This window comes from Silene latifolia, chromosome Y (genome assembly GCF_048544455.1).
Source record: "Silene latifolia isolate original U9 population chromosome Y, ASM4854445v1, whole genome shotgun sequence".
NCBI classification, from domain to species: Eukaryota; Viridiplantae; Streptophyta; class Magnoliopsida; order Caryophyllales; family Caryophyllaceae; genus Silene; species Silene latifolia.
The window spans coordinates 177057558-177084305 of record NC_133538.1 but is presented as its reverse complement, the minus strand read 5'-3'; the positions used below and the strand labels follow the sequence as shown (position 1 = coordinate 177084305).

General features: G+C 40.2%; 2 protein-coding genes and 1 long non-coding RNA gene across 3 annotated transcripts; 2 read left to right on the top strand and 1 right to left on the bottom strand.

The window, feature by feature from the left end:
• Nucleotides 1–6525: 6525 nt before the first annotated feature.
• On the top strand, nt 6526–10160 carry LOC141627238 (uncharacterized). The gene is made up of 3 exons (XR_012536807.1): nt 6526–6810; nt 8147–8251; nt 8889–10160. It is a non-coding gene; the product is annotated as an uncharacterized LOC141627238 (long non-coding RNA).
• Nucleotides 10161–18465: 8305 nt separating this feature from the next.
• On the top strand, nt 18466–19014 carry LOC141629504 (uncharacterized). The gene has a single exon (XM_074442494.1). The coding sequence runs from the start codon at nt 18466–18468 to the stop codon at nt 19012–19014; it is 549 nt and encodes a 182-aa protein (XP_074298595.1).
• Nucleotides 19015–21728: 2714 nt separating this feature from the next.
• Nucleotides 21729–25628, bottom strand: LOC141629503 (uncharacterized). The gene is made up of 2 exons (XM_074442493.1): nt 24709–25628; nt 21729–24594 (listed from the first exon to the last, which is right to left on the bottom strand). The coding sequence occupies exons 1-2, from the start codon at nt 25626–25628 to the stop codon at nt 21729–21731; spliced, it is 3786 nt and encodes a 1261-aa protein (XP_074298594.1).
• Nucleotides 25629–26748: the final 1120 nt, after the last annotated feature.

Genomic DNA, 26748 nt, shown 5'->3' with positions numbered 1-26748 from the left:
CCGCCTCTTTGAACTATTGGCTCCTTCACAGCTGGAGCGACATGTGGCTCTTCCTTCCCCAAACCAGCTCCTGCAATATCAAAACAGAAGAATCTTCCTCCACTTTGCTCCCGATGCCTCAAGGCGGAGGTGTCACAACAGGAGTAGGGACAGGGATAGGCATATCAGGAAGTATAAAATAAGATTTCTTTTCAGAAACCGTATTGCAAGTGACGAGCCACATGGGGTCTTTCTTCCTAGCCGTCTGGGCAAAGACAATGGAGTGCTTCCCTACCTTAAAGGTCAAAGTACCCGAACCAACATCAATAACTGCACCAACAGTGTGCAGGAATGGTCTACCTAGAATAATAGGAATGTGGGCATCTTCGGGCATATCAAGTACTACGAAGTCAACAAGGAAGAAGAACTTCCCTATTTGCACGGGAATGTCCTCTAAGACTCCTATTGGCTGGACCGCAGAGCGATCAGCCATCTGTACTGTCATGTTCGTGACTGCAAACCTATTCAACTTTAATTTCCTAGCTAGACTCAAGGGCATTACACTAATACCGGCTCCTAGGTCACATAAGGCTTTTTCAATAGGAAAGGTGCCAATATTACATGGGATTGAAAAACTACCCGGGTTTTCTAGCTTAAGGGGTGCAGTATGGGTCAAATAAGAGCATGATTCCTTAGTGAGTGCGACAGTGTGCACAGTTTCAAGTGACTTCTTTTTTTATAAGAGTTGCTTCATGAATTTCATATAAGTAGGCATTTGATTGACTAAATCAAGAAAAGGAACTTGTACGTTTAAGCTACGAATAACATTTTCAAATTTATTAAACGATACTTGTTCCTTCGTCGGCACCAATCTCTCCGGATAGGGGGCTGAAAGTAGCAACTTAGCCCTCTCCTCTAAATCTCTCATGCCGGCATCGGTGGATTTAGGCTGAAAATCCACTACCTTCTCCTTGTTGTAGCTTGAACCTTCTTCAGACCGTCTCAAATGTGAGCCATTAATCGACAAAGGGTCGTACTTCAGAACCGGAACGGACCCATCAGCAGTCGGGTCTGGCCTCAATATTTTCGGGGCAGTAGTACCTCGAAACAAGTGGTCCCTCAAGTTATCGGGCATCGGAGGACGAAAAGAATCACTATCAGCAGCACTGTCAGTCGATCGACCAGGTTGGTCAGTCGATCGACTGACTTCTACAGGAACAGTAGCTTCTGGTTGTCACGGACCAGTCGATCGACTGGGTATGTCAGTCGATCGACTGACATACCTGCTGATCGTCTTTTTCTTGTTTTTGTTCGTCACAGCCTTCTCCTTTCTTGGTTCCGCCTCATCCTTTTCAGTGACATCCTCAACCATAATGGGCCCATCAAGGGTAGACCCACTCCTCAAGGTAATTGCATTTAAGGTCTCCTTTTGATCAGTTTGAGTCGGTAAATGTCTCGGAGCTCGAGTTGTATTCTTGCTAGCCAATTGGGCAATTTGGCTCTCCAACATCTTCATCCCGGCCTCTCTAGCTTGGGATTCTTTCAGCAACAAGTTCTTCAGTTCGGCAAACTCAGAATTTTGGGATTCTTTGTTCTTCTTTGAGGAACATAAGGAGGCTTTTGGAATTGTTATTGCTTATGAGGGGGCACATAATTCTGCTGCTGCTGCTGCTGTGGAGGTTGAGTTGGATTTAAGACATTTTGGCTACTCCACCTCAAGTTTGGATGGACATTTGGCTCATAGTAGGTGTTTGTCTGCCTATAATGTTGAAAGGCAGCGCATGACTCAAAGGGATTAGGACAGTTGTCTGAAACATGTCCCTCAGCTCCACATCTTTTGCAGACGAAAGGACCGTCTGAAACAGCATTCACATGGTAGATCCCTCCTTTTGAAGCTCCTCCCAACTCGTACTTATCAAATCTTGCTGTGAGAGCCTCTAATGCAGCTACAGAAGGAGATTCAGCAGCTCTCCTTTGATTTCCCCTGGAATTTCCATACTCAGCTTTGTGGGTGGCCAAGTCATCAATGATCTTCCACCCCTTAGTTTCTCCCATATTCTCCTGGAATCGGCCACTGGCTGCCGCATCCAGGATAGCCCTCTAATCGTCATAGAGCCCATTGTAGAAATTATTGCATAAGCTCCATTTTTCAAACCCGTGATGCGGAATGGTTCGTACCAGCTTCTTGAAACGGACCCATGCCTCGTGAAAGTTCTCATCAAGACCCTGTTTAAAGCTCGTGATCTGAGCTCCAATAGCATTTGTCTTCGAGGCAGAGAAATATTTCTTGTAGAATGCCAAGGCCAAAGAATTCCAATCGGTGATCTCATTAGCAGCTCGATCCAGATCTCTATACCACTCCCTTGCAGCATCGCGGAGTGAGAATATAAACATCGTCTCCTTCACCTGGTCCTGGGTCACACCGGTCGGCGGGGGTATAGAGCAGCAATAATCGATAAATATCTCCATATGCTTGGCTGCATCTTCATTTGCAGCTCCCCCGAATTGGTTTCTCTCAACCAAGTTGATATAAGAAGGCTTCGGTTCGAATTTCCTATCAGCTCCCGGTAATTCGAACCCCTTGTATAGATTTGCAGCTGTCGGCTCAGAGTGACTTGCTATAGTTACTTCTTCGGCCATCTCTAGAAAATCTGGAGAAGTAACGGTCTCAGCTAATGAAGTAGAAATAGGCGATGAAGGTGGGTCCTCCTCGAACAGCTCGTTCTCGTAGTAACTAGACAGAGTACTCAGCTCTTCCCCCGTCGGCAAAATCCTAGATGATCGTCTCAACTCGCGCAAAGTCTTCTCAATCTCAGGATTGAACGGTACTAATTCACCACCCTGTGACCTCCGCATAAGAGGAAACTACAAAAAGAATATTAGAATAGTTTAAGGAACAAATGTCCCTTAAACTAAGAAGCAGACTAAAATAAAACAACTAAAAATTAGAACAATTGCCTCCTCGGCAACGGCGCCAAAATTTGATACCCGTCGTTGTGAGTACCAAAAATAATATTTATAAACCTATTAAAACTAACAGAAGCTAGTGGTAACAGGGTCGAACCACAGAGAGGCAGATGTAATTATTAGTTGTCTAAATTCAGTCCAAGGTAACAATGATGTGGGGGTTTGATTGAATTGGTCTTTAACTAATGGCAACAAAAGACAATAAACTAAATAGACGGATGAAACAGATATTAAAAAGGGTGCAAGGATGGTTGGTTCACTATAGTTTCGGCGGCAGCAAACTAGGTAGGTCTAAAACAAACACGTGAGACGGGAAAATAGGAGGTCCTATCGGTCCACTCTCACAGGTAGCATCTTTCGATCTCGCTACAGGTCCCTAATATCACTAATACTAACTTTCGTTCTGAAAAGTGACTAAAACGTCTAAACTAACTTATCTTTCGATCTCGTTAATCTAGTCGTCTAAATTAGGTAGGCTATCTCCCTTCCCTATCTTTCGATCATTATTGGGTCGGTCAAATCCTAGACATTCAACTAGTCGCGTGCACTCGATTCGTCAAACATAGAAATTAAATTAATTAAAACGAAGCATATCTCACGAGGCCAGTCGATCGACCAGGGTAGGCGGTCGATCGACCGTGGCGCGATTCAGGGTTCCCTATTCTAATGCCGCCTAACCTACAGTTCCCCTACATCCTAGCACGAATAATTTAGCTACTCATGATATTGATAAAAATAACAACAATATTAACGAAATAAACTACTGAATTCATGATTAAATTAACGGAACAAAAGATTAGCATAAAACAATAATTATGGCTTCGGGAAACTAATCTATCAATTCTAGCTACAAAAGAAATAAGTAATAAAACTGAAATAGTGAATAAAGGAATACCAGTAGAAGAATTGCAGGAAAAAAAGATCAGAAAACCGAATGCCGATGTAACTTTTATTGAAAGAAATATTTGTAAACTAAAGAACCCTAACAAATTTCGTGATCTAACACTGATGAAAACTGAATGAATGTTCTCAAAACCTAGCATACGTTATATAGAATACAACGTAGTTCTTATTGCCAAAACCTAACTACTATGGGCCTGCTTATTCTCGATCTTTTAATTCACGCAGATTAGCGGCTTGGTCGATCGACCACTGAGGCTGGTCGATCGACTGGTAAGCTCTGAACAGTGGCTCCTGGAAGTCGTGGTATGGTCGATCGACCATAGGTAGCGGTCGATCGACTGCTTTAGCTGATACTTGACTTCTAAATTCTCGTGGATTTGTCTTTTAGACCTCGAAATGCGCACCAAACACGCTCCTTGAGTAAATACTTTACGTCAAATGCAGTGCAAGGTACTCGGGGACGGATTTGGCTCAAAATCTACTCATTTCTGCATAAATCTGCAATATTACATAAAAATACGAAAGTAGACGAAATGGGGCAAATAGTAGCCTTAAACTACATAAATGAGCTTTGAATTGCGTGTAAAATAGGGTGTAAAACATCATATAATTGACACGCATCAGTCGTGATATGAGGAGGGTGAGGGAACGGTTGGGTGAGTATATTGGGATAGAATTGGATAGTGTCGGTAGGTCGGGGGGTCTTGCTTTCTTATGGAAAAATGAGGTCGATTGTAATTTGGTATCAGCTTCTATTCACCATGTTGATTGCCATATCCGAGAGGGGGAGAAAGAGTGGAGAATCACGGGCTTCTATGGGTGGCCGGCAGTCTCGGACCGTCACCTTTCTTGGGAACTGCTACGTTTACTTCATAACCAGTCGTCTCTTCCATGGGTTTGTATTGGAGATTTCAACGAGATTTTATACTCCACCGAGATGAAGGGCGGAAGTCGTGCGCAATGGAAAATGAATAATTTCCAGTCGGCTATTGATGACTGTGGGTTGAGGGATGCTCCTTGGGAAGGGTAAAAATTCACGTTTGATAATGGTCAGGCGGGAGATGCTAATCGTCAATGCAGACTTGATCGAGCCCTTTGCAACGAAACATGGTTAGATCTCTTTCCTTATGCTAGACTTTTCCATCTTGATCACGAGTGGTCTGACCATGCCCCTTTGAGATTGGCTTTTGATCGACGTGAGATAGGTAGTAAGACAAGGAGTAGGTTCTGCTTTGAACAGATATGGGTTGGCGAGGATGCTATTATTAGAAGGGTCGAAAAGGGGCAAGGGGATTTGGTGGATTCGTTAAGGGCGTGTGGGAAGGAACTGTATGCATGGAAGAAGACTAGTATTGGTAAGATAAGTCGATCTCTAGAGTTGAAACGGAAACAGCTTGCTCGTCTCAATGAGGGTGACAGGACGGAACGCAGTGTGCAAAAACGGAGGAAGCTCATAGCGGAAATAGCGAGTTTATATAGACAAGAGGAGCAAATATTGGCGACAAAGGTCACGTGCTTTATGGCTTAAGGATGGGGACAGTTTTTCCACTCACGAGCAGGGGAGCGTAAACGCAAGAATTTTATCGGGAATCTTATTGATGATGCTGGGTAGGTGCGTATGGGGGAAGAGGAGGTTTCGTTGGTGGCTATTGATTATTTCAAAGGGCTGTTTACCTTGGCAAAACCAGCGAATTTTGAGTCTGTTTTGGAGGGGATTGAGGGGCGTGTGACGGCTCGGATGAACCAGATTCTGCAAGCGGAATATAATGAAGCGGAGATTGTCGAAGCTTTAAATCAAATGCATCATTTAAAGGCCCTTGGACCCGATGGTATGAATGGGCTATTTTACCAATCTTATGTTGGAGTTAGTGTCCTCCACAATAGTGCGTTTACATAATAAATCTCATTAAAGGAATATCATCAGATATTTAATTATTTGATCCTCGTCAGTTGATTAACGTAAATCGATAACAGTTGGCTAACTAGAGTTTGACGTTATTATCGTGAGACGGCGGTGATCAACTGACCCCTTTCGGTCACACCTAAAGGAACGAACCCCAATTAAAAACTAATTAATTGTATGAGATACAATTTATTTAGTCCCTCGATTTATAGACTAAAAGGTTAGTCAATTATTTTTAGAGAGATTTCGAGTTGCAAACTCGAGGAGCAGCAGTTATTATTTAATTACGCGATAATTAAATAATAAATTTTATGAGACGGGTTTTAGTTAATTAATTTTTAATTCACTAAAATTGTACTAATTGATTAATGTGATTAATATTAGTACGTATAATAATATGTGTAGCGGTACACGTATATTTACGGAGTGATTTGGACGAAATTAATTGGAAGCATTTAAACATGATACGATATTTAAATAAAATCTACACGTATTTGTGCGACAAATATGAGAACCAAAATGGACTCGTAAATGGTACATTGGACCGTGTAAATGGAGTGTAGTGGATGATCATGATCGTTACACTTTGCTTATTTTTCTTCCATAATTGTCATGTGATCATTATATGTGTCATAATGTGTTGGACAATAAAATAAGGAAAATGAATCCTACACTCCACTACTACACACTCCACCCGCCACTTCCTCTACTTACACTCCATCTTTTGTCCATTTTTTCTACACTTCATTACTTCACTTTTGCAGGTGAACAAAACTTGGTCTATCTCTCTAAAAATTATTATACATCATTTACTAAGAAGTTAGTAATCAAAAATATTATTACTAAGAGTGTTAGTAATATTACAAATATTATCAAGGGTAAATTTTACTAGTATCTAGTTAATACTTGTAAAATTTTTGGGTGTTTTGTTCTTAGGTGCAACTTGAAGGAGACTTTCTTATTGAAGGTTTTTCAAGGAGGATCATCCATTTCTTTTTAGCTCAAGAACAATCAAGATAGGAGATCTTGATTGTGCCCATATTACCATAAATATCAATGTAAGGAAATTGTTTTTCCTTAATCTTTAATTTTATACTTTTATATTTGCATGCATGTTACATAGATCACTAAATGAACATATTATGGGATAGTTTATTTTTAATTAGAGAGTCTAATTAGGATATATAATCTTTGAAGTGGTATCAGAGCTTAGGCTTGTAATTTGCATGTTGATTTTAAGCATATTAATAAATTATGAGATAATTTATAAAAACTCAAAAAATGTGTTAGAAGAGGTTTTAGCACGAAATTTTTAGGACATGCATACCTACTGATCTCAAAAGAGTTGTCGTAAAGTTTGGTGATTTATGAAGTTATTTTTCTATTTTTAATGATTTTTGGTAGAAAACCGAGTCAAAATGCCGTATTTTAGTTATAAATTGACTAAAAATAGTTAAAATATGATTCGGGCCATGGAATTTATATGGTGTTTCATGCTTGTTTTCTACTGATTGTATGACAAATGTTGACGTTTTGTTTGAAGTTTGCATGTTTATTGATTTTATGAGATAAAAGTCGATAAAAGTTATATATATTAATCATACACTCGAAAAATTTGTTCCTACCCATGATAAATTTATGTACATTTAAAAATATTATTTAAAAGTTAAAAGTGAAATTTAAAATTTGATTTCACCTTGTTTTGATGTTTATTGGTTTTAGCGGTTAAAAACCGATAAATATCGATCTTTTTCTTCATATATTTTATCTTGATATTTGGGGCAATTTTTCTGACATTTTGGTGTTCTTGGAAGTGTTCCAAAATACTCAAAATTTTTATTTCAATTTTTTTGGGTAATTTTTCAATTATTTTGGATTTATTACTTAAAAATTATGTTTTTACCGATTAAATTTGCAAAATATCACCAAATCAAACTAATTATTGATCATAAAATTAGTGAGGACTAATTTTGAGGCCCAAAACAGTTTGGACAATTAGTTTGGACTTAAATGAGATTTAACAGTTGATTATTGATTTTTACAAGTTAAAAATCGATTAAATCCACAAAAACCGAGATGGATACCAACGATTGATAGATAGGGCGATTTTGGTATCATTTTACAGCATTTTTTAAGCATATTTATTTTAGTTGAATGAATGATTGTCATTTATTTAAAGTATTTATCTTGTTGTACCTAGTATGGCTTAGTTTATTTTAATCGTTATTACCCGAAATGAATGAGAATAGCGATTTGTTTGTAATTAAATACGATCTCGTATCGTCGGTTTATAATTAATTAATAGTTTTATTTATTTTATTAATTAATTTATAATAGGAATAGCTATGTAATTCAATTGTAATAGTTATTCTTACCGGCATTTCCAAAAGACAGATTACATCGAGACGGAGTCTATTTTTTGGAAGGTGTTCCAAATCCCACAAGAGGAGCCACTTTTGGAATGAAGAGGCAAGGGACCAAGGAGTCGTTTTCCGATATGTAATAGTCTAGTTTTTATTAACTGGGTGGCCATACTAGGATTTATTCATATGCTTACTTGTTTGCTTGTTTTTATTTTCGCGCATGCCAAAATCGCCATTCACATGCATTTTATTTTCGCGGTTGTCAATTCACGTCATTTACATTCATCGACTTAGTTCACTTATAGGGAATTTATGACTAAATTGACAAGATCTCTCACATAACTAAAATTGAGATTAGCCTTACCAATTAGTAACACCTATGAATCTCTTGTTCATTAGAGCCACGCTCGCCCAAGCGGGGTGTTCTCTTTTTACCTTGGGTAAGTAGGGTGGTAAACGGTTATCACACGTCAAAATTGGTTGGACTCAACGGGATATAAGACGGTCTTATGTTCCGGGGCTAGTAGATGGATTTAAGAAAATTCGTCGACCAAGAGTTTAAGAGGTAGAATTAGTCAACGTGACTTACCGAATTTACACAATTATGGGATGTTTCGCCCAAGCGATGCTCATTTTTGTTTAACATTTGGGTCTTGGAATCATTTATATAATTTAGTGAGAGATTATTATATAAATGTTAAAACTTGTTAAACATGATTTCACAAGTAATTTTTTTTAAAATAATGTATGTTAATATTTCCTTTTTGTTATAGCATTTTAATTCGCAATGGCAACTTCTTCAACTCCATCGAATACATCACTAGGCAAAGATTCATGGCTAAGGTCCGTAATGGACAAATGTATCTTAAAAGATGACGGTAGTAACTTTCTTGAATGGGAATCTAACATCAAAAGCGCCGCGTTGTCCGACAACGTGCTCACTTACTTAACCGATGCTCCTCCCATCGAGCCCGGTCCAAGGGCTTCATCGGCGGTGCGGACCGCCTATGATGACCATGTGAGGATGTCGAATGATATCAAGAATGTGTTGATAAGATCGATGTCTCCAAAGCTCAAGCTTTCATGCATTTCTTTAAATGCGTACGAGATATTCACTCGTATGATTACTATGTTTTCACACACCTAAAGTCCATCAATACGATGCGGCGGCATGCTTCTTTGAAGCTAAGCTTGAGAGGGGCCAAAAGGTTTGTCCCTATATACTCAAAATGGTCGAATATGTCAACATCCTAGAGCGTATAGGGTGTAAGATTCCTAAGACTCTTGTGGTGGATCGTATCCTCCACTCACTTCCCACCAAATTTGCCCATTTTAGGGTGAACTACAACATGAATGGCATGGATAAGAGTTATCATGAAATTCATGCACTCCTCACCCAAGCGGAGAGGGATATGGAAGCTAGTGGGAGTGACAAAGGTGATGTTTTAACCATGAAGTTAAAGAACATGTCCCTTGGAGTTAAGAAAGGAAAGGGGAAGGCCGTTGAGAATGGCAATCCCAAGGCAAAAAGTGTCAAACTCTCCGAGGCCGAATATTTCCCTTGTAATGGGAAGGGGCATTATAGGAGAAGTTGTCCCAAATATTTGGAGGATCTCAAGGAAGGGCGTGTGACGCCTATTGGTATGATTTCCTCTCTCTATGTGATAGACGTTAATTATGCTTTCACTTCCACTTGGGTACTTGATACCGGATGTGGCTCTCACCTTTGTAATCATTTGCAGGGTTTAAGGGACGTGCAAGCACTAGCAAAAGGTGATGTGGATCTCCGCATGGGCAATGGAGTTAGAGTAGCGGCCGTTTCCGTGGGGACCTATGTGCTCACTTTAGCTAGTGGTCTAGAGTTGTATTTAAATAAGTGTTATTTTGTACCAACTTTAACCAAGAACATCATCTCCATTTCCGCGTTAGACATGGAAGGCTTTTGTTTTATGATTAAGGACAATAGTTGTACTTTTTCATTAAATGATGTGGTTTATGGCAAGGCCATTTCAATTGGAGGCATTTATGTTTTAAATGATGTTAATGACGTTTATCATGTAGAAACTAAAAAGCTCAAAACGGGTGATCCAAACGAATCCTACCTTTGGCATTGTCGTTTAGGCCACATAAACGAAAGACGCATTAAGAGGCTTGCTTCATCAAAAGTGCTCAAACCATTTGGTTTCGAATCTTATGGTACATGCGAGTCTTTCCTTTTAGGTAAGATGACTCGTGCACCTTTTGCGGGAAAAGGGACACGAGCTAGTGAGGTTTTGGCTCTCATACATACGGATGTGTGTGGACCATTAACTATCACCGCTAGAGGAGGTTTTCACTACTTCATTACTTTCACTGATGACTTAAGTAGATACGGGTATGGCTACTTAATGAAGAACAAAAGTGAAGCTTTTGACAAGTTCAAAGAGTTTCAAAATGAAGTAGAGAACCAATTGGATAGAAAGATTAAGACCCTACAATATTATCGTGGTGGTGAATATCTAAATTATGAATTTTATTCACACCTAAAAGATTGTGGTATAGTATCACAATGACTCCTCCTGGCACACCACAATTAAATGGTGTGTCCGAAAGGAGAAACCGAACTTTCCTAGATATGGTTCGGTCTATGATGAGTCTAACTGAGCTTCCTAGTTCATTTTGGGGTTTTGCCCTCTTGTCTGCAATATTTTCACAAATCGAAGTCCGACTAAAGCGGCCGATAAGACTCCATATGAGATATGGACAGGAAAAGTCCCTCATTTGTCATTCATGCGTATTTGGTGTTGCGAAGCGTACGTCAAGATCAAGTCTGACAATAAGCTTGCACCCAGGTCTGACAAATGTCTTTTTGTAGGATAACCAAGGGAAACACGTGGCTATTACTTCTACAATAAACACAAGAACAAAGTGTTTGTGGCTTGTGATGCTGTCTTCCTAGAAAAGGAGTTTATTTCTAGGAGACAGAGTGGGAGAAAATTTGAACTTGACGAAGTTCGACTTTTCTCAAACCGAGAATGAGGTAGAGGAGATAGTGGGGGATAACATTCCCTCTTCCTCTGAAACGGTAATTGTTCCTAGAAAGTCAAGTAGGATTTCTAATCCACCTGGCCGTTACCTTGGTAACATCGAAGAGGGTGGTGTTTTGTTACTTTTGGAAAGTGATGAACCCACTACCTACAAATCGGCCATGTCTAGTCCCGACTCCTCGCTTTGGCTAGAAGCCATGCGATCCGAAATGGATTCCATGTACGAGAACCAAGTATGGGACTTGGTGGATTTACCTGAGGGAGTGCGACCCCTTCAGTGTAAATGAATATATAAAATTAAGCTCGGCGTGGATAAACATGTAGATGTTTACAAAGCTAGATTGGTAGCAAAAGGGTTCACCCAAGTTCATGGTTTACACTATGACAAACCTTCGCTCCAGTCGCTATGCTTCGGTCCATTAGGATAATCTTAGCGGTTGCCGCATTTCATGATTATGAGATTTGGCAAATGGATGTCAAAACCGCCTTCTTGAATGGGTTTCTAGAAGAAGAGGTGTACATGATATAACCTGAAGGTTTTGTGGATACATCTAACCCTAAGAAGGTGTGTAAGCTTAAGAAGTCCATTTATGGTCTTAAGAAAGCATCTAGGAATTGGAATCATCGCTTTAATCATGTTATTAAATAATACGGTTTTACTATAAGTGTGAAAGAACCGTGTTTATACATGAATTTTAGTGGGAGTAAGGTTGCATATGTGGATGACATATTGCTCATCGGGAATGATGTTTCATCGCTCACTTCCGTTAAGGAGTGGCTAGGGAAACACTTCCAGATGAAGGACTTGGGAGAGGCATAACGAATCTTGGGTATCCGTATCTATAGGAATAGGTCCAAAAGGGTACTAGCATTGAGTCAAGAAGCTTATATTGACAAAGTTCTTGACCGGTTCAATATGAAAGACTCTAAGAGAGGATTTCTACATATGGGCCAAGGGACTACTTTGAGAAAGTCATAGTCTCCCTCCAACCCTAAGGAAATTGAACACATGAAGACCATCCCTTATGCTTCCGCTGTGGGGTCTATCATGTATCCTATGATTTGCACTCGTCCCGACGTTGCGTATGCCTTGTCATAAGCCAAGCCTGGTGAGAGTCACTGGATAGCCGTAACGAACATCCTTAAGTACTTGAGAAGGACTAAGGATTCGTTCTAAGTGTTTGGAGGAGAAACTGAGTTGCGTGTAAGAGGTTACACGGACGCAAGTTTCCAAACCGATTGGGATGATATGAAATCCCAATCCGGCTATGTGTTTATGCTAAATGGAGGAGCTGTTTGCTGGAAGAGCTTCAAGCAAAGTGTTACTGCGGATTCTACAACAGAGGTTGAGTACCTTGCAGCGTCTGAGGCTGCGAAGGAAGCTGTTTATATTAGGCAATTCATGGAGGGACTAGGAGTAGTCCATTCCGCCAAAGATTCGATCACTCTATATTGTGATAATAATGGAGCTATTTTTCAAGCCAAAGAGCCGAAGTCTATTAACAAATCTAGAAACATTGAAAGGAAATACCATGTAATTAGAGATTATGTGGAAAGGAAGGAAATTGACATTTGTAAGGTTGGGATCCTTTAACCAAGCCTTTATGAAAGGCTGAGCATGATGGTCATGTCGTCGCAATGGGATTGAGACGAGTACCAAATTTTCTTTAGATTATGGATATCTAAAAATTGGATAGTGTATCTCTTATTATATATATGATAATCACATTCATTGTTTTCGCATTCCTTCTTTTATGAATCTTTTATTTAGTGTGACTAAATTTTTAAATACCTTGTTTATCCGAATAAGTTGTGGAGACAATGTTGAACACTATTCAAGTGAATAAGATGAACATTGTATTTTGTCCCTAGTCACTTAATGAGGTGACGTCTCAGAGTGACTAGATTGTGAGTCGATTGATGGTTGTTCAACACCATGAGGTCATACCTGATGACTAGTCGATTACATAGGCAGAGTGTGTGACACTTTGCCGGACAGTGACCATTTAGAGAATCCCTTAGTTCTATTATAAACGCCTGGTCATGGCAGGGATCTCTAAGATATTCCAATGAGTCGATTCTTTTGACTGGAGACTATTATCTGAGCAAGTGTAGTTTCCGAGTGACTTTGGTCTTTGTCCTAGGTCGTGTCGTGAAAGGAGGCCAAAGGGCATTTACTAGGTCATGGTAATCTGTATTGTGCAATAGGATAGATAGGGCAGACAGGAATTGTCCACCCACGTTGGGTAACTATATCTCAAGGCCACTCAAGCAGTTAATGACTACAAATGCGTGGCTACGCTCGGAAGTAATTTGTGAGAGATTTTTCCGATCAGGTAGTCACACTCCCGATCGAGAAAACCACTCGCGATATGTTCATGTGCAAGTGCGACCTGAAAGACACCTTGCATTGAGTCGGAGATTAAAACGGACAAGAGAATTGGTAGCGCACACCTTGTGTCGGACAAGTGGGAGATTGTTGGAGTTAGTGTCCTCTACAATAGTGCGTTTACATAATAAATCTCATTAAAAGAATATCATCAGATATTTAATTATTTGATCCTCGTCAGTTGATTAACGTAAATCGGTAACGGTTGGCTGACTAGAGTTTGATGTTATTGTCGTGAGACAGCGGTGATCAACTGACCCCTTTCGGTCACACCTAAGGAAACGAACCCCAATTGACAACTAATTAATTGTATGAGATACAATTTATTTAGTCCCTTGATTTATAGACTAAAAGGTTAGTCAATTATTTTTAGGGAGATTTCGAGTTGCGAACTCGAGGAGCAGCAGTTATTATTTAATTACGCGATAATTAAATAATAAATTTTATGAGACGAGTTTTAGTTAATTAATTGTTAATTCACTAAAATTGTACTAATTGATTAATGTGATTAATATTAGTACATATAATAATATGTGTAGCGGTACACGTATATTTATGGAGTGATTTGGACGAAATTAATTGGAAGAATTTAAACATGTACGATGTTTAAATAAAATTTACACGTATTTGTTCGACATATATGAGAACCAAAATGGACCCGTAAATGGTACATTGGACCGTGTAAATGGAGTGTAGTGGAAGATCATGATCATTACACTTTGCTTATTTTTCTTCCATAATTGTCATGTGATCATTATGTGTGTCATAATGTGTTGGACAATAAAATAAGGAAAATTAATCCTACACTCTACTACACACACTCCACCCGCCACTTCCTCTACTTACACTCCATCTTTTGTTCATTTTTTCTACACTTCATTACTTCACTTTTGCATGTGAACAAAACTTGGTCTATCTCCCTAAAAATTATTATACATCATTTACTAAGAAGTTAGTAATCAAAAATATTATTACTATGAGTGTTAGTAATATTACAAATATTATCAAGGGTAAATTTTACTAGTATCTACTCCCTCCGACCCAGACCAAAGGTAACAGTTACCTAAAATGGACGAACCATACCAAAGGTAACATACTATAAATGGCATGTTTTTGGACAATATAATCCTTATACCCTCCTCATATTTACACAAATGTCATCATGTGGCCCACCCACTAACTCCTTATTTAACTCACCTAAACCCATTTAATTATACCCACTACCTATGTGGCCCACTCACCAATCTTTCCATCTTTGCCCCTCCTTTTTACCTCTTTTCTTAAATAACCCATTTTTCACCATGTTACCTTTCGTCTGGGTCGGAGGGAGTAGTTAATACTTGTAAAATTTTTGGGTGTTTTGTTCTTGGGTGCAACTTGAAGGAGACTTTCTTATTGAAGGTTTTTCAAGGAGGATCATCCATTTCTTTTTAACTCAAGAACGATTAAGATAGGAGATCTTGATTGTGCCCATATTACCATAAATATCAATGTAAGGAAATTGTTTTTCCTTAATCTTTAATTTTATGCTTTTATATTTGCATGCATGTTACATAGATCACTAAATGAACATATTATGAGATAATTTGTTTTTAATTAGAGAGTCTAATTAGGATCTATAATCTTTCATCTTATTGGCAGGTTGTTGGGTCTAATGTCGTGAGTACAGTGCTCGAAATCCTCCGTGGTCATATGTCTCCAGCTCGACTCAATAAGACTCATATAGTCTTAATTCCAAAGAAGAAGGCGCCAGATAAAATTCGTGATTTTAGGCCTATTAGTGTTTGTAATGTGGCATATAATTTAGTCTCTAAGGTGCTTGCGAACCGTCTGAAAGTTTTTCTCGGGGAAATTATTTCGGAAAATCAAAGCGTGTTTACACCGGGTCGACTTATTTCCGACAATGTTTTGATTGCGTAAGAGATTTTTCATCACATGAAGAATAATAGACAGACGGAGGGACATATGGCAATCAAGCTCGACATGGCTAAGCCATATAATAGGGTGGAATGGGGGTTCTTAAGGCGGGTTTTAATTCGGATGGGATTCGACACTCAGTGGGTGCAACGAGTTATGGACTGCGTTTCTACTGCTACATTTTCGGTTCTAATAACGATTCACCATCAGAGGAATTTCAACCGAGCCGAGGATTACGTCAAGGTGATCCTCTATCCCCGTATCTGTTTCTTTTGTGTGCGGAAGTTTTATCCAATATGCTCAGACGGGCGATCGAGAATGATGCGATTCATGGCATTAGGGTGGCTCCCTCGGCACCTATTGTTTCTCATCTCCTCTTTGCCGATGATAGCGTTTTTTTCGTGAAAGCTAACCTGGATGAGGCGAATGTTATTAATGATATATTACGTCGTTATGGGGAGGCTTCAGGACAGCTTGTAAATTTGGATAAAACTACCGTCTCGTTTAGCAAGGGGGTCAATGGGGAACAAAGAAGCAGAGTGGCAGATTGTCCAGGGGTGGTCGAAGTGGAGGAACATGCCCGCTATTTGGGGCTTCCCCCGGTGATTGGCCGATCGAAAAAGGTTATTACGGATATTATTCGTGATAAACTTTGTAAAAAACTACAAGGGTGGCGCGGGAAAATTTTGTCTAGGGCTGGTAAGGAGATTCTTATAAAGGATGTGGCCAATTCTCTCCCTACCTATGTGATGAGTGTGTTTAAAATTCCCGCAAACTTTTGTGATGAGCTGAGATCGACTGTTTCAAAATTTTGGTGGGGGCATGAGGAGAATAAGCGAGGTATACATTGGGTGGCGTGGAAGAAGTTGGCTCGACCGAAGGGAAGAGGAGGTTTGAGGTTTCGTGACTTTCGCTTGTTCAACCTCGCTTTGTTAGGCAAGAAAGTTTGGCGATTGGTAACTACTCCAGATAGTTTGTGGACACGGATTATGAAAGAAAATACTTCCCTGACAATGATTTTATGACGGCCTCACTGGGGTACAACCCGAGCTATACTTGGCGTAATATCTTCGAAGCCCGTGTTTTGGAGCGTGGTATGCGTAGGAGAATTGGGGATGGCAATGATACGAAAATTTGGGGACATGCTTGGCTGCCAAGCTCCCACTCGGGCTGGACTATTTCGCCATGTGCACATGGGAATGAGGAGCTGATGGTCGCGGAGTTGATGAAGCCGAATGGGAGGGGTTAGGATGAAGAGAAGTTAGAGCTCTTGCTGCTTCCTTTTGAGAGGGATCGGGTTCGAAATATTCGCCTTAGCTTAAATAGGCCGAGGGACCTGTGGTATTGGGGACTTGAAAAAGACGGGTCATATACGGTGCGCACTGCGTAAAAAATGCTCGTGGAGGATGAAGCGGATATGGCTGGTTCATCGGACTGCACGAGGGATCGTTGGCTCTGGAATCGGCTCTGGAAAGTTTTGGTTTGGCCCCACGTGAAGCTCTTCTTCTGGAAAATGTGTAGTGAAGCTTTGGCAACACGAGCAAACATCGCAGCCCGGGTAGGAGGTGAGTACTCTTTATGTTCTTTTTGTAATTCGGCCTTTGAATCTAGCATTCATCTTTCCAGGGACTGTGGGGTGGCTTCTTGGGTTTGGGATGAACTGGGCTTGGAGGATGTGTCAGAGGGGAGGGGTCAGGATGTGCGGGAATGGGTCGAGTTTCGCTGGAAGGAGATGAGCATGAGGATTGTGAGTGGTTTATGGTGGGGTGTTGGGCTATTTGGGAGCATCGAAACAACGTCATTTTTGACAATATTAGGGTGGAACCGGCCGAGGTGGTGCGAAGGGTGAGGGATGTTGTAAGTGAGGGATTAGACGAGGGTGGAGGTATGGAGAAGGGGATAAGGTGCAGGGGGTCAACCTCACGGGGGGCAGGGGAAGAGACTAACGGGTGGCAGGCGGCGAGGGAAGGCTTTGTTAAGATTAACGTGGACGCGGGTATTAAAGAAGGCGAGGGTGTTGACACTTGAATTGTGTGCCGTGATAGCCGAGGAGAGGTTCTGTGGGGCGTGTCCATTGCACGTCAACAGGTTTGGGAAGCACATATAGCTGAGGCGATTGCGGTCCTTGATGGTTTGGAGGAAGCTGCTCGACGAGGGGTCCAAAAGCTGGAAGTGAAGAGCGATTGTCTACAAGTGATTGAACCTATTCAAGCTCGAAGATATGGGAGGAGCATTTTCTAGTTGATTATAGATGATATAGTGAATTTTAGTTCTAATTTTCAGTCTATTTTTTGGTTGCATGCTAGTCGTATTAATAACTGTGTAGCTCACGCTTTAGCTCACTGTAGTCCGCGTACTCTTGGTAGAGTAGTTTGGGAGGATGGTCTACCACCTTCTGCGAACACTGCTGCTTCGTTTGATCGTTTATTAGTCGAGTAATACCTTCGGGTGTTTCCTTTCAAAAAAAAAATGAACATAAATTTGCAAGACCCATTTTGTACGCTAGTTGTGTAGAAAATTTACAATATTCATGAAAGACAAACTAATAATGGTTTATTAATTGTCATAAAGAAAGACCCACTTTATTTACACGAGATGATGTAACTTGCATAAAAGCAAAAGAAACAAAAAAAAAAAAAACTGAGTAGAAGATTTTTAGGTTCTAACTAGCTAAACATGATCGCAATTATGTACGCATGAAATTTTTTTAGATTAATAATGAGATCTCTATTAGTAGATATTATTTAATTGTTTGTATATATGGTTTTGATAGTATATTCTCTAGAATATCTTGTTGACTTAGTTAGAATTATCCTTGCCTTGTATCTAGCTCATATAGTTGTACTATGTAACTATATATACGTAATACTAATGCACTCCCAAATAAATTAAGGATTATCATTATAATATGATATCAGTAGTTTAGGTCACAATATTTCTCTTCTTCTCCTGTCTTTTGCCCCCGGCAAAACTTTCCTCCGGCCTATCCATTCTCACTGTAGCTAGCCTCATGCTACGATGTCTGGCGATGACAAACTTGACCAACCTACTCCTAAATCATCTCTCCATCCCGTCTACACCGTCACAAATATTCAAAATAAGGTGCGTGTTCTTGACGGGACCAAGGTTTCCTCTGCCTCATGGGTAAACCTTTTTACGCTTCATGCTCGTGGTTATAAGGTTCTACATCTCATCGACGGCACCCCTCCCCTTCCCGAAGATGATACCTTATACGATGGGTGGTACGAGATCGACGCCCACGTCTTACAATGGATCTACGGCACCATGTCAGACGAACTGCTGCCCCGTATTCTCGAACACGATTCTACTGCTCAATCGGCTTGGAATCGTGTTCGGAATATTTTCCTCAATAACAAAGGAGCCCATGCCGCCAGCTTTGAGCTTGAGTTTAACAATCTCAAACTCGCAAATCTACCCTCCTTCGATGCATACTGTCAACGTCTTCGAGAGTTGTCCGGATTGTTGAAGGATGTTGGTGCCGCCATTAATGACCAGCGTTTGGTATTGCAGCTTGTCCGTGGCCATCCTAAGGAGTACGATAATTAAATAATGCATTCCACAATTATAAATCATGTGAGGAAAATATACAAATAAACAATATTTAACAAATTAAGTTATATAAAGCATGAGACGGGATTTAAATAATTCAAATAACTCAAACTTGGCGCCAAAAGCACCCATAACCCAATACCAGTAAACAGTTTTCATCTCAATTTCAATATCGATATTGTCAAAAAGTCCAATAATGAACCGTGCTCAACACTTAAAGTAGAACTCTAAGCTACTCACCCACGAGTCAAGGGACAAAGGAACGACAACAATAACACAATACGAAAGTTATCAAAAAGATATTCAGCTTCCAAATTTCAATTCTCATAATGTATCTCAAGGTCAATAGTGTTCTTAAATATGAATCCAAAGTGGACACATAGCTATCGCCAACACTTAACAATCAGACTTTCCCATAATTAATAAATTAAACTCTCTTATGCTTGTTAACACACCTGCTACGTATAACAATTCCCATGAATTGTAAACAATTCAATTCCTAACAATAACTCCTTACTGCTTACTACTTCAAATAGGTGTCAATTCCAATAAGCTTTCCCCGTCATCTTTGTCAACAAAAATCATTCCACTATTATCCCATCTCACAAATATACTTATTACACTAATATTATACCAATACGGATTTATGAGCATACTTGAGACGGAAATTCATTAACTCACACGTCACAGCATTCAACACTAACCACAGGGACACCAAAAACTGTGCGACAACAGCCCATATGTCCATCACTTTCGACTGTCAAAAAATGGTCCATAAAATCCCTCATTCCGACTACCCAAAACAACCCCATAAGGCTACTTAAACCGTGTCAAAACATCCATTCTTACGCCCAAAAACAGTCCCGAAAGACACCATTTTCATGCCCAAAACAGTCCCGAGATCTGCATTATACCATCCCCACAACAGTCCAATTTCCTTCTTAGAAATCCGAGCCAAAACAGTATATGAAACCGAATAAAGTCGTGCCAACACGGTCCATTTTAAGAACTCAGACAGCTAATATACTAAAGTCTAACATACAACAAAACGTTGGTTTAGATTAACCCAGTTAGAAGGTTGAAGACGCAGAAAACCATTTACGATTAATAGTTATTAAAGCATCATCTGGATATACGGAGCTTTTGAGACAGAAGAACACAAATCTCTAATTTAAACATATGCACTGCCAACTAACTATAGGTCATGTAATTTCTGCAATTGAAGTTGAAAATCTCGTAGTATTCCGTCACATTCAATCATTCAAAAACAGTCCAAGAAAGAGATGCAAAGATTCACACTTTAATACTACTAGTAACAAACTACCACATATAAACACGAAATCTTGACATAATGTCGAGTAACCTATCACCATTACCTTTTTTTGCTCTCCTAAATGCCACAGGAACTGCCCAGGGATGACTCCAAACCCAAAATGGAATAAATCAACCCAAAATCCGCATCCTTCGAAAGACGGCCGAATGAAACAAGATGAAAGCTGGACTCTTTCTTACATACAAAGAAGGAGGACGAGGAGAGGAAGCCGTTGGTGTAAAATTTATCGAATTTGGTTGAGAATGGAGGCGGGATCTGAGGTTGGAAGTGACGGGTTTCAATGGAGTTAGAGTATTGGTGTAGCTGCTGTTGTTATTCGCAGGGGAAGAAGAAAGAAGGAAAATGAGGCGATAAGAGGGGGTGGGACGGGTGCATACATGACCACACAAACATAAATAATATTACTACTACTACTACTACTACTAATAATACTAATAATAATAATAATAATAATAATAATAATAATAATAATAATAATAATAATAATAATAATAATAATTAAGTTAGAGTGTAAGAGTGAGTGTTGTCGGTCGAGTTGGTCCGAATTGAAATAGCTTTATAAGAGAAATGCGACGATCCTGCTAGACAGAAATGTGTCTATAACTTAAGACGGAGAACTATTATTATCGTCACAATTATTATTATCCGACTGAAATATTTATTTTATATAAATAAGCTTGTAAGAATGTAAATTTTATAAAATTTATGTTCAAAAGGAGGTTAATTAAATTAAATAATTTAAAAATATGAAATAAAGTAATCGAACGGTTAAATAAATTTTAAATGTCAGAATGAGAAATTTGCGGGTGTTACATATAAATGACCCTAATTAAAGGTTCTACGAGATCTATGGTTAGGTTTATGGGTTGTAAATTGGGTACTCATGACATTAAAATACCATTACATCCGCGGTGCGAGCACGCGATGAGACGAGGATATTTTTCGCTTTTGTGCTCACCTAGTCGATTGGACCAAGCGAGTTGCCAAAACACGACGTTATGAGGTGGAAAATGCGTGTAAGACCTAGTTGGTCGAATGCACGTTCTAAGTATACAGCGCAATTTACCGAGGATAAATTAGGGTAGCTTAAATAGCGTAATATTGGCTTGCGCGGAGCCTACACCTTGTTTTTTTACAAAATAAAACGTGCAAACTAAATCAAACATAAAAAAGCACTAATCAAACTACAAGTAATAATGCATGTATAGTAGCAGCAATATATTGCCAATATGAGTTCATCTGCAACAAAAGACTTGCGTTCCATCATACAAAACAAAAGTCAGAGTAAATAGGGTGCATCAACCTAACTTTTTTTTTTTTTTTTTTTTTTGACAATAATGAACTGCATATATATAAATGTAACCAGAGAGTATACAACCTAGCCAGTGGCCAGACTAACTGACCAGTGAACGTACAGACGAAGGAAACTACGAATTGTGCTCAACGTGTGGCACAATTCGACTGGTACTGGCGTTGTGGAGGCCAGAACTAAGGATAATTTTTTTGATGTAACTCTGAAAGAAACAGAAGTCTGTGAAGCTGAGTGAGCTCTATACATGGTGAGAAGGAGGCCTTTTGTCGAGGCTGCAAACACCGTGTAAGCCCTCACATTCTGAAAAACTGGATTACCTGCCATTGTATCCAAGGAAGAAACAGTGTAGCAATCCCTTTGAGGTAACCTGTGAACTGGAATAAAGTATGTTATTTTAGAAGAAAACAGAGCACGGTTTAAGACTGGAACTGAAATCTTGATAGAAGATCTAGCAAAGGAAGGCCAAAACACCGACAGCTGGGAATGAGATGCAAAAAGATAGTCCGACAAATGTAACACTTGAACCGGATCAAGACTGCAGTTGTCAAAGACTACCGAATTACGAACCATCCAAATAGCCTTTATAATACAAAGAAAACGGAGAAGGCACTGATCAGCATGCGCAGTGTTTCGGTGGAAAAAAACAACAAAATCTGCAAGCCATTTTTGCAAACATACCCATGGGTTAGCAACCGAATTAATACCAAGAGGCGAAGAAAGCCAAACATGTCTAGAAACAGAACACGAACGAAAAAGATGATTTAACGACTTTGGAGAAGAGTGACAAAACACACAGGAGGTACTAACCTGAAGGCCTCTGACAGATAGATTATCTAATGAAGGAAGGATATTATGTACAATACGCCAAACCAGGAGAGGGAGCTTAGGAGAACAACGGAGATTCCAAAGAACTTTCCAAGGAAAAGAAGAGTAAAACGAGGGAGAGCAGGAAGTAGGCATGTGGGATAACAAGAAGTCGTAGCCTGAGCGAACTGTATAGACTCCATCTTCCGTGTACTTCCAATAGAGGAAGTCATCAATATCAATATGAGGAGGTTCCATAGCAAGAATAGATCTGGCACAAGGAGGTTGAAACCAACGATAAACAGCAGCATGATTCCAAGTTCCAGAGTCCGAAATCAAATGAGATAGAACCGGCGTGGCAGAAGAAGATGCAGATACACGCACAGAGGGAGTTGTTCCATTCACCCAAGGGCTGGAAAACAGATCAACTGAGGAACCATTCCCAAGCTTCCATGCGAATCCAGGAGACAAAGCATTAGCAGCGCGACATAATCCAGACCAGAAAAAAGAAGGATGAGAGACCTTTGATCTTGACGAAGGAATAGGCAGATCCTTTTTGTACTTTGGAACCATAAATCTTGATAACAAACCAGATGGTTGATTCTGCATGCGCCAGTAATTTTTCAAAAGAGTTGCCTGGCTTAATAAAGTGACAGATCTCAAACCAAGGCCACCATTTGCACGAGGAAGCTGCAGACAATCTCTAGAAAGCCAGTGAATAGATCTTTGACGAGCATCTTTTCGCCACCAAAAAGCAGCAATCAAAGAGTCGATCTTCTTACAAATCCCAACAGGAAAGGGAATAGAAGCCATAAGAAACCGGATTGAACCCAGAATAATAGTATTGATAATAAGCAGCTTACATAGCTGGCTGAGGTGTAGAGAAGACCAGGTTAGGATGCGGCTTGTAAGTCTATCCACCAAAGGTTGAAACAACAAAGATTTCTTAGAAGGAATATCAACAGGGACTCCCAAATAATTCCCAAAACAAACAGATGTTCGCATCTTCAGAATGGACGCCATGTGAGTCCTAAAATCAGGAGGTGCATTTGGACTAAATTTAATAAAAGACTTATCCAAATTGATCATCTGACCAGAGGCAAGCTCAAAGCACCGAAGCAAATCCCTTAGATTCTCAAAAGCAGATGGAGTTGCCTTACAGCAAATAAAAGCATCATCAGCATAGAACAGATGCGAGATGGGGGGAGCGTACCGAGAAATCTTAAGGCCATTTATCGCATTAGACTTCTCCGCTGTACGCAGCTGGCAAGAGAGAATCTCCATACACATGATAAACAAATAAGGTGAAAGAGGATCACCTTGACGCAGTCCACAAGAAGGTTTAAAGGTACTAGATGGCTCTCCATTAATAATGATATTATATGTAACAGTTGAAATACATTCCCAAATAATATCTTGCCAGAAAACCGGAAAGCCGAATCTCTTCAAAATCGCAATAAGAAAAGTCCATGAAACACGATCGAAAGCCTTATGCATATCGAGCTTCAAAGCAGCATAAGAAACAGAGCCTCTCTTTGTCTTGTTTAGATAATGCATAATCTCGTGAGTAATTACACAGCTGTCTGACATAAGTCGAGAAGGAACAAACGCCTGCTGAGAGTCTGAAACAATAGATGAAATAACAAGCTTGAGGCGATTGGCAAGACACTTGGAAGCAAGCCGGTAAATAACATTACAGAGACTGATAGGACGGTACTGAGAGATCTGTTCAGGTTTCTCAACTTTAGGTATAAGAATAATATGAGTGTTGTTCCACTCTTTCCGCATAACGCCAGAATTAAGGAAACGCAGAAGAGCCAAAACAACCAACTGACCAATCTGGGGCCAAAACATCTGGAAAAACTTAGGGGTTATGCCATCAGGGCCAGGTGATTTGGACCCATCCATACCATTGAGAGCACATATAATCTCGTGTTCCGTGAAAGGAGCAGATAACAGTAAACAATCACTTGAGCTGAGCACTGGAAGATCCAGTGAGTCAAGCAAAGGGGCAATAAAACCTCGGGGAGAGCCAGGATCTTGAGGGGGGGTAGCCCCCAGAAGACATTGAAAGAAAGAAGTAACTTCCAACGAAATCTGAGCTGGCGTATAAAGCCATTCTCCAGAGCTAGAAAGCAACGCAAGAATACGCTGATGAGAAGCTCGTTGTTTGACACGGGAATATAAGAACCGTGACGGGAGACCATCAAGAACCTAATTCTTCAACTTAGCCCGTTGCAACCAGTAATCATGCTGTAACTTCAAAAATTGAAGTTGTGCAGAACGAACTTGTTGAAAATTCATTGCTGAATGAGTATCCATGATCTCCGTACCAGAGCAGTGTGTTTTACGTTGAATCTCCGACCAGTTAATACCATGGGATAGGCGGTGATGAATCACCCACTGCATAATAGAAAAGCGAACAGACGCAAGGCGGCGAGATAAAATGTACATCGGAGAACCAGTAACAGGTAGCGCCCACGCACAAGCAACGATATGGGCAATCTCAGGTGAACCTAAACACCAGTTATCAAGACGGTACGGGCGTTTACAGGTCCTTGAAGGATGGAAAAACTTAAGGATAATTGGAGCGTGATCCGAGACAAGAATTGGAAGATGCATGATAGATGCCGCAGGGAAAAGATGTAGCCATTCAGAATTGGCATAAGCGCGATCAAGGCGTTCCATAATAAGCTGATCATCGGATCTATTATTCATCCAAGTAAAAAGGGGACCAAAGAAAGGAACATCAAGCAAAGAATTATCAAATCTCCAGTTGGTGAAATCCTGTTGACCGCGAATGATATGTGACCCACCTAACTTATCCGAATGCATTTCCACCTGATTAAAATCGCCAATAATTAGAAAGGGGGACAGACCCGAAATTAAAGATGAAATATTATTCCATAGAGATAGACGAAGGTCGATACATGGTTCACCATAGATAAACATAACATACATATCATGTTTCGTACAACCATTATTTACATTCAAACATAAATTACACAAAATAAAACGAGAGTGAATAGTAACAGAACTAAGTACAACAGAGTCATCCCACCGTAAAAGAAGACCCCCACTATGTCCATCTGAATCAATGCCACAAAAATTAGGGAGTCCAAGATGGGCTGTCTTAGAGGCAGCCGATGCTAAAGAAGTCATAGTTTCTTGTAAAAACAAAATTGACGGATGATATTGCTGGATACACCAAAACAAAAACGGAATTGTAGGATCATCCATCTCTCCTAATCCCCTACAATTCCAGGCAAAAGTAGTCATCGGAAACCTGGTGGCGAATTAAGGTCCGCCACCAGACCTGTCGCTGTCAAACCTGCAACGCTGTAACAGTACAAGAGAGAAAACGGTAAGGGATGAGAAACAAAGTGAGAAAGAAAAAGCTCATCTGGACGAGCGCGCTTGGGAGGCAAATGGTCCAAACTGTCAGAACCAAGAGAACTGAAACAACGCTTAGCGTTGGGCCTCACAAGAACATCAACATCATTAGAAAACACAGGGGAAGCATAAGAAAAAGGAGGAACCAAAGACGGACTTAGTAACCATTCAGGATCAATTGTTACCAAGTTCGAATTATATTCCAAATCAAAAAACTTAACCCTGTTCTTATGCTTAAAAAGACGTCGACTACAAGAGCTAGAGGCAGAAATTACCTTACGTGCATACACCATCTTTATCGCCCTAGAAACAGGCTCCACAGATTCCATAACAGTAGCAGCAGAAGAAGCGAGCGAATCACGAAAAAGACATCCAATGTCAATCATCTGCGAAGGAAGCCTCGGTTCTCGAAGACCCAACATAGGAGTGTCCTCCATCACGTCCTCTGGGACGTGCATCCGGAAAGACGGGGATGGTGGATGAACAGCAGCTGAAGGTGGAGGCCGCCTAGAGGAAGAAGGTGGGTCGAAAGCAGAGCTCCCACGCAGCACAGGGAAAGTCTCTAAAAGAACTTCGCGGGAATTATCATCAAACACTTGGAATTCCTGGGGAGCTGATGAAGACGGACCAGCCTCATCTGGATCATCCGAGTCAGAACTCGAAAATGAGAAAACAGGGGACTCACCCCCCGAGTCCACAATAACAGTATCACCATCAACAGTGAGATCAATATACGAGTTCAAATACTTATATCGAGGAGGTAGTCCCATAATTTCAGTAGAATAGAACGAGGTACCAGGTGGACCGTGAAGGACCACCAAACCACTTGCAGTGAGAGCGTCCATGCGTGCCCGAATAGCACGTGCACCAGCAGCCTTACTCAGCGGAC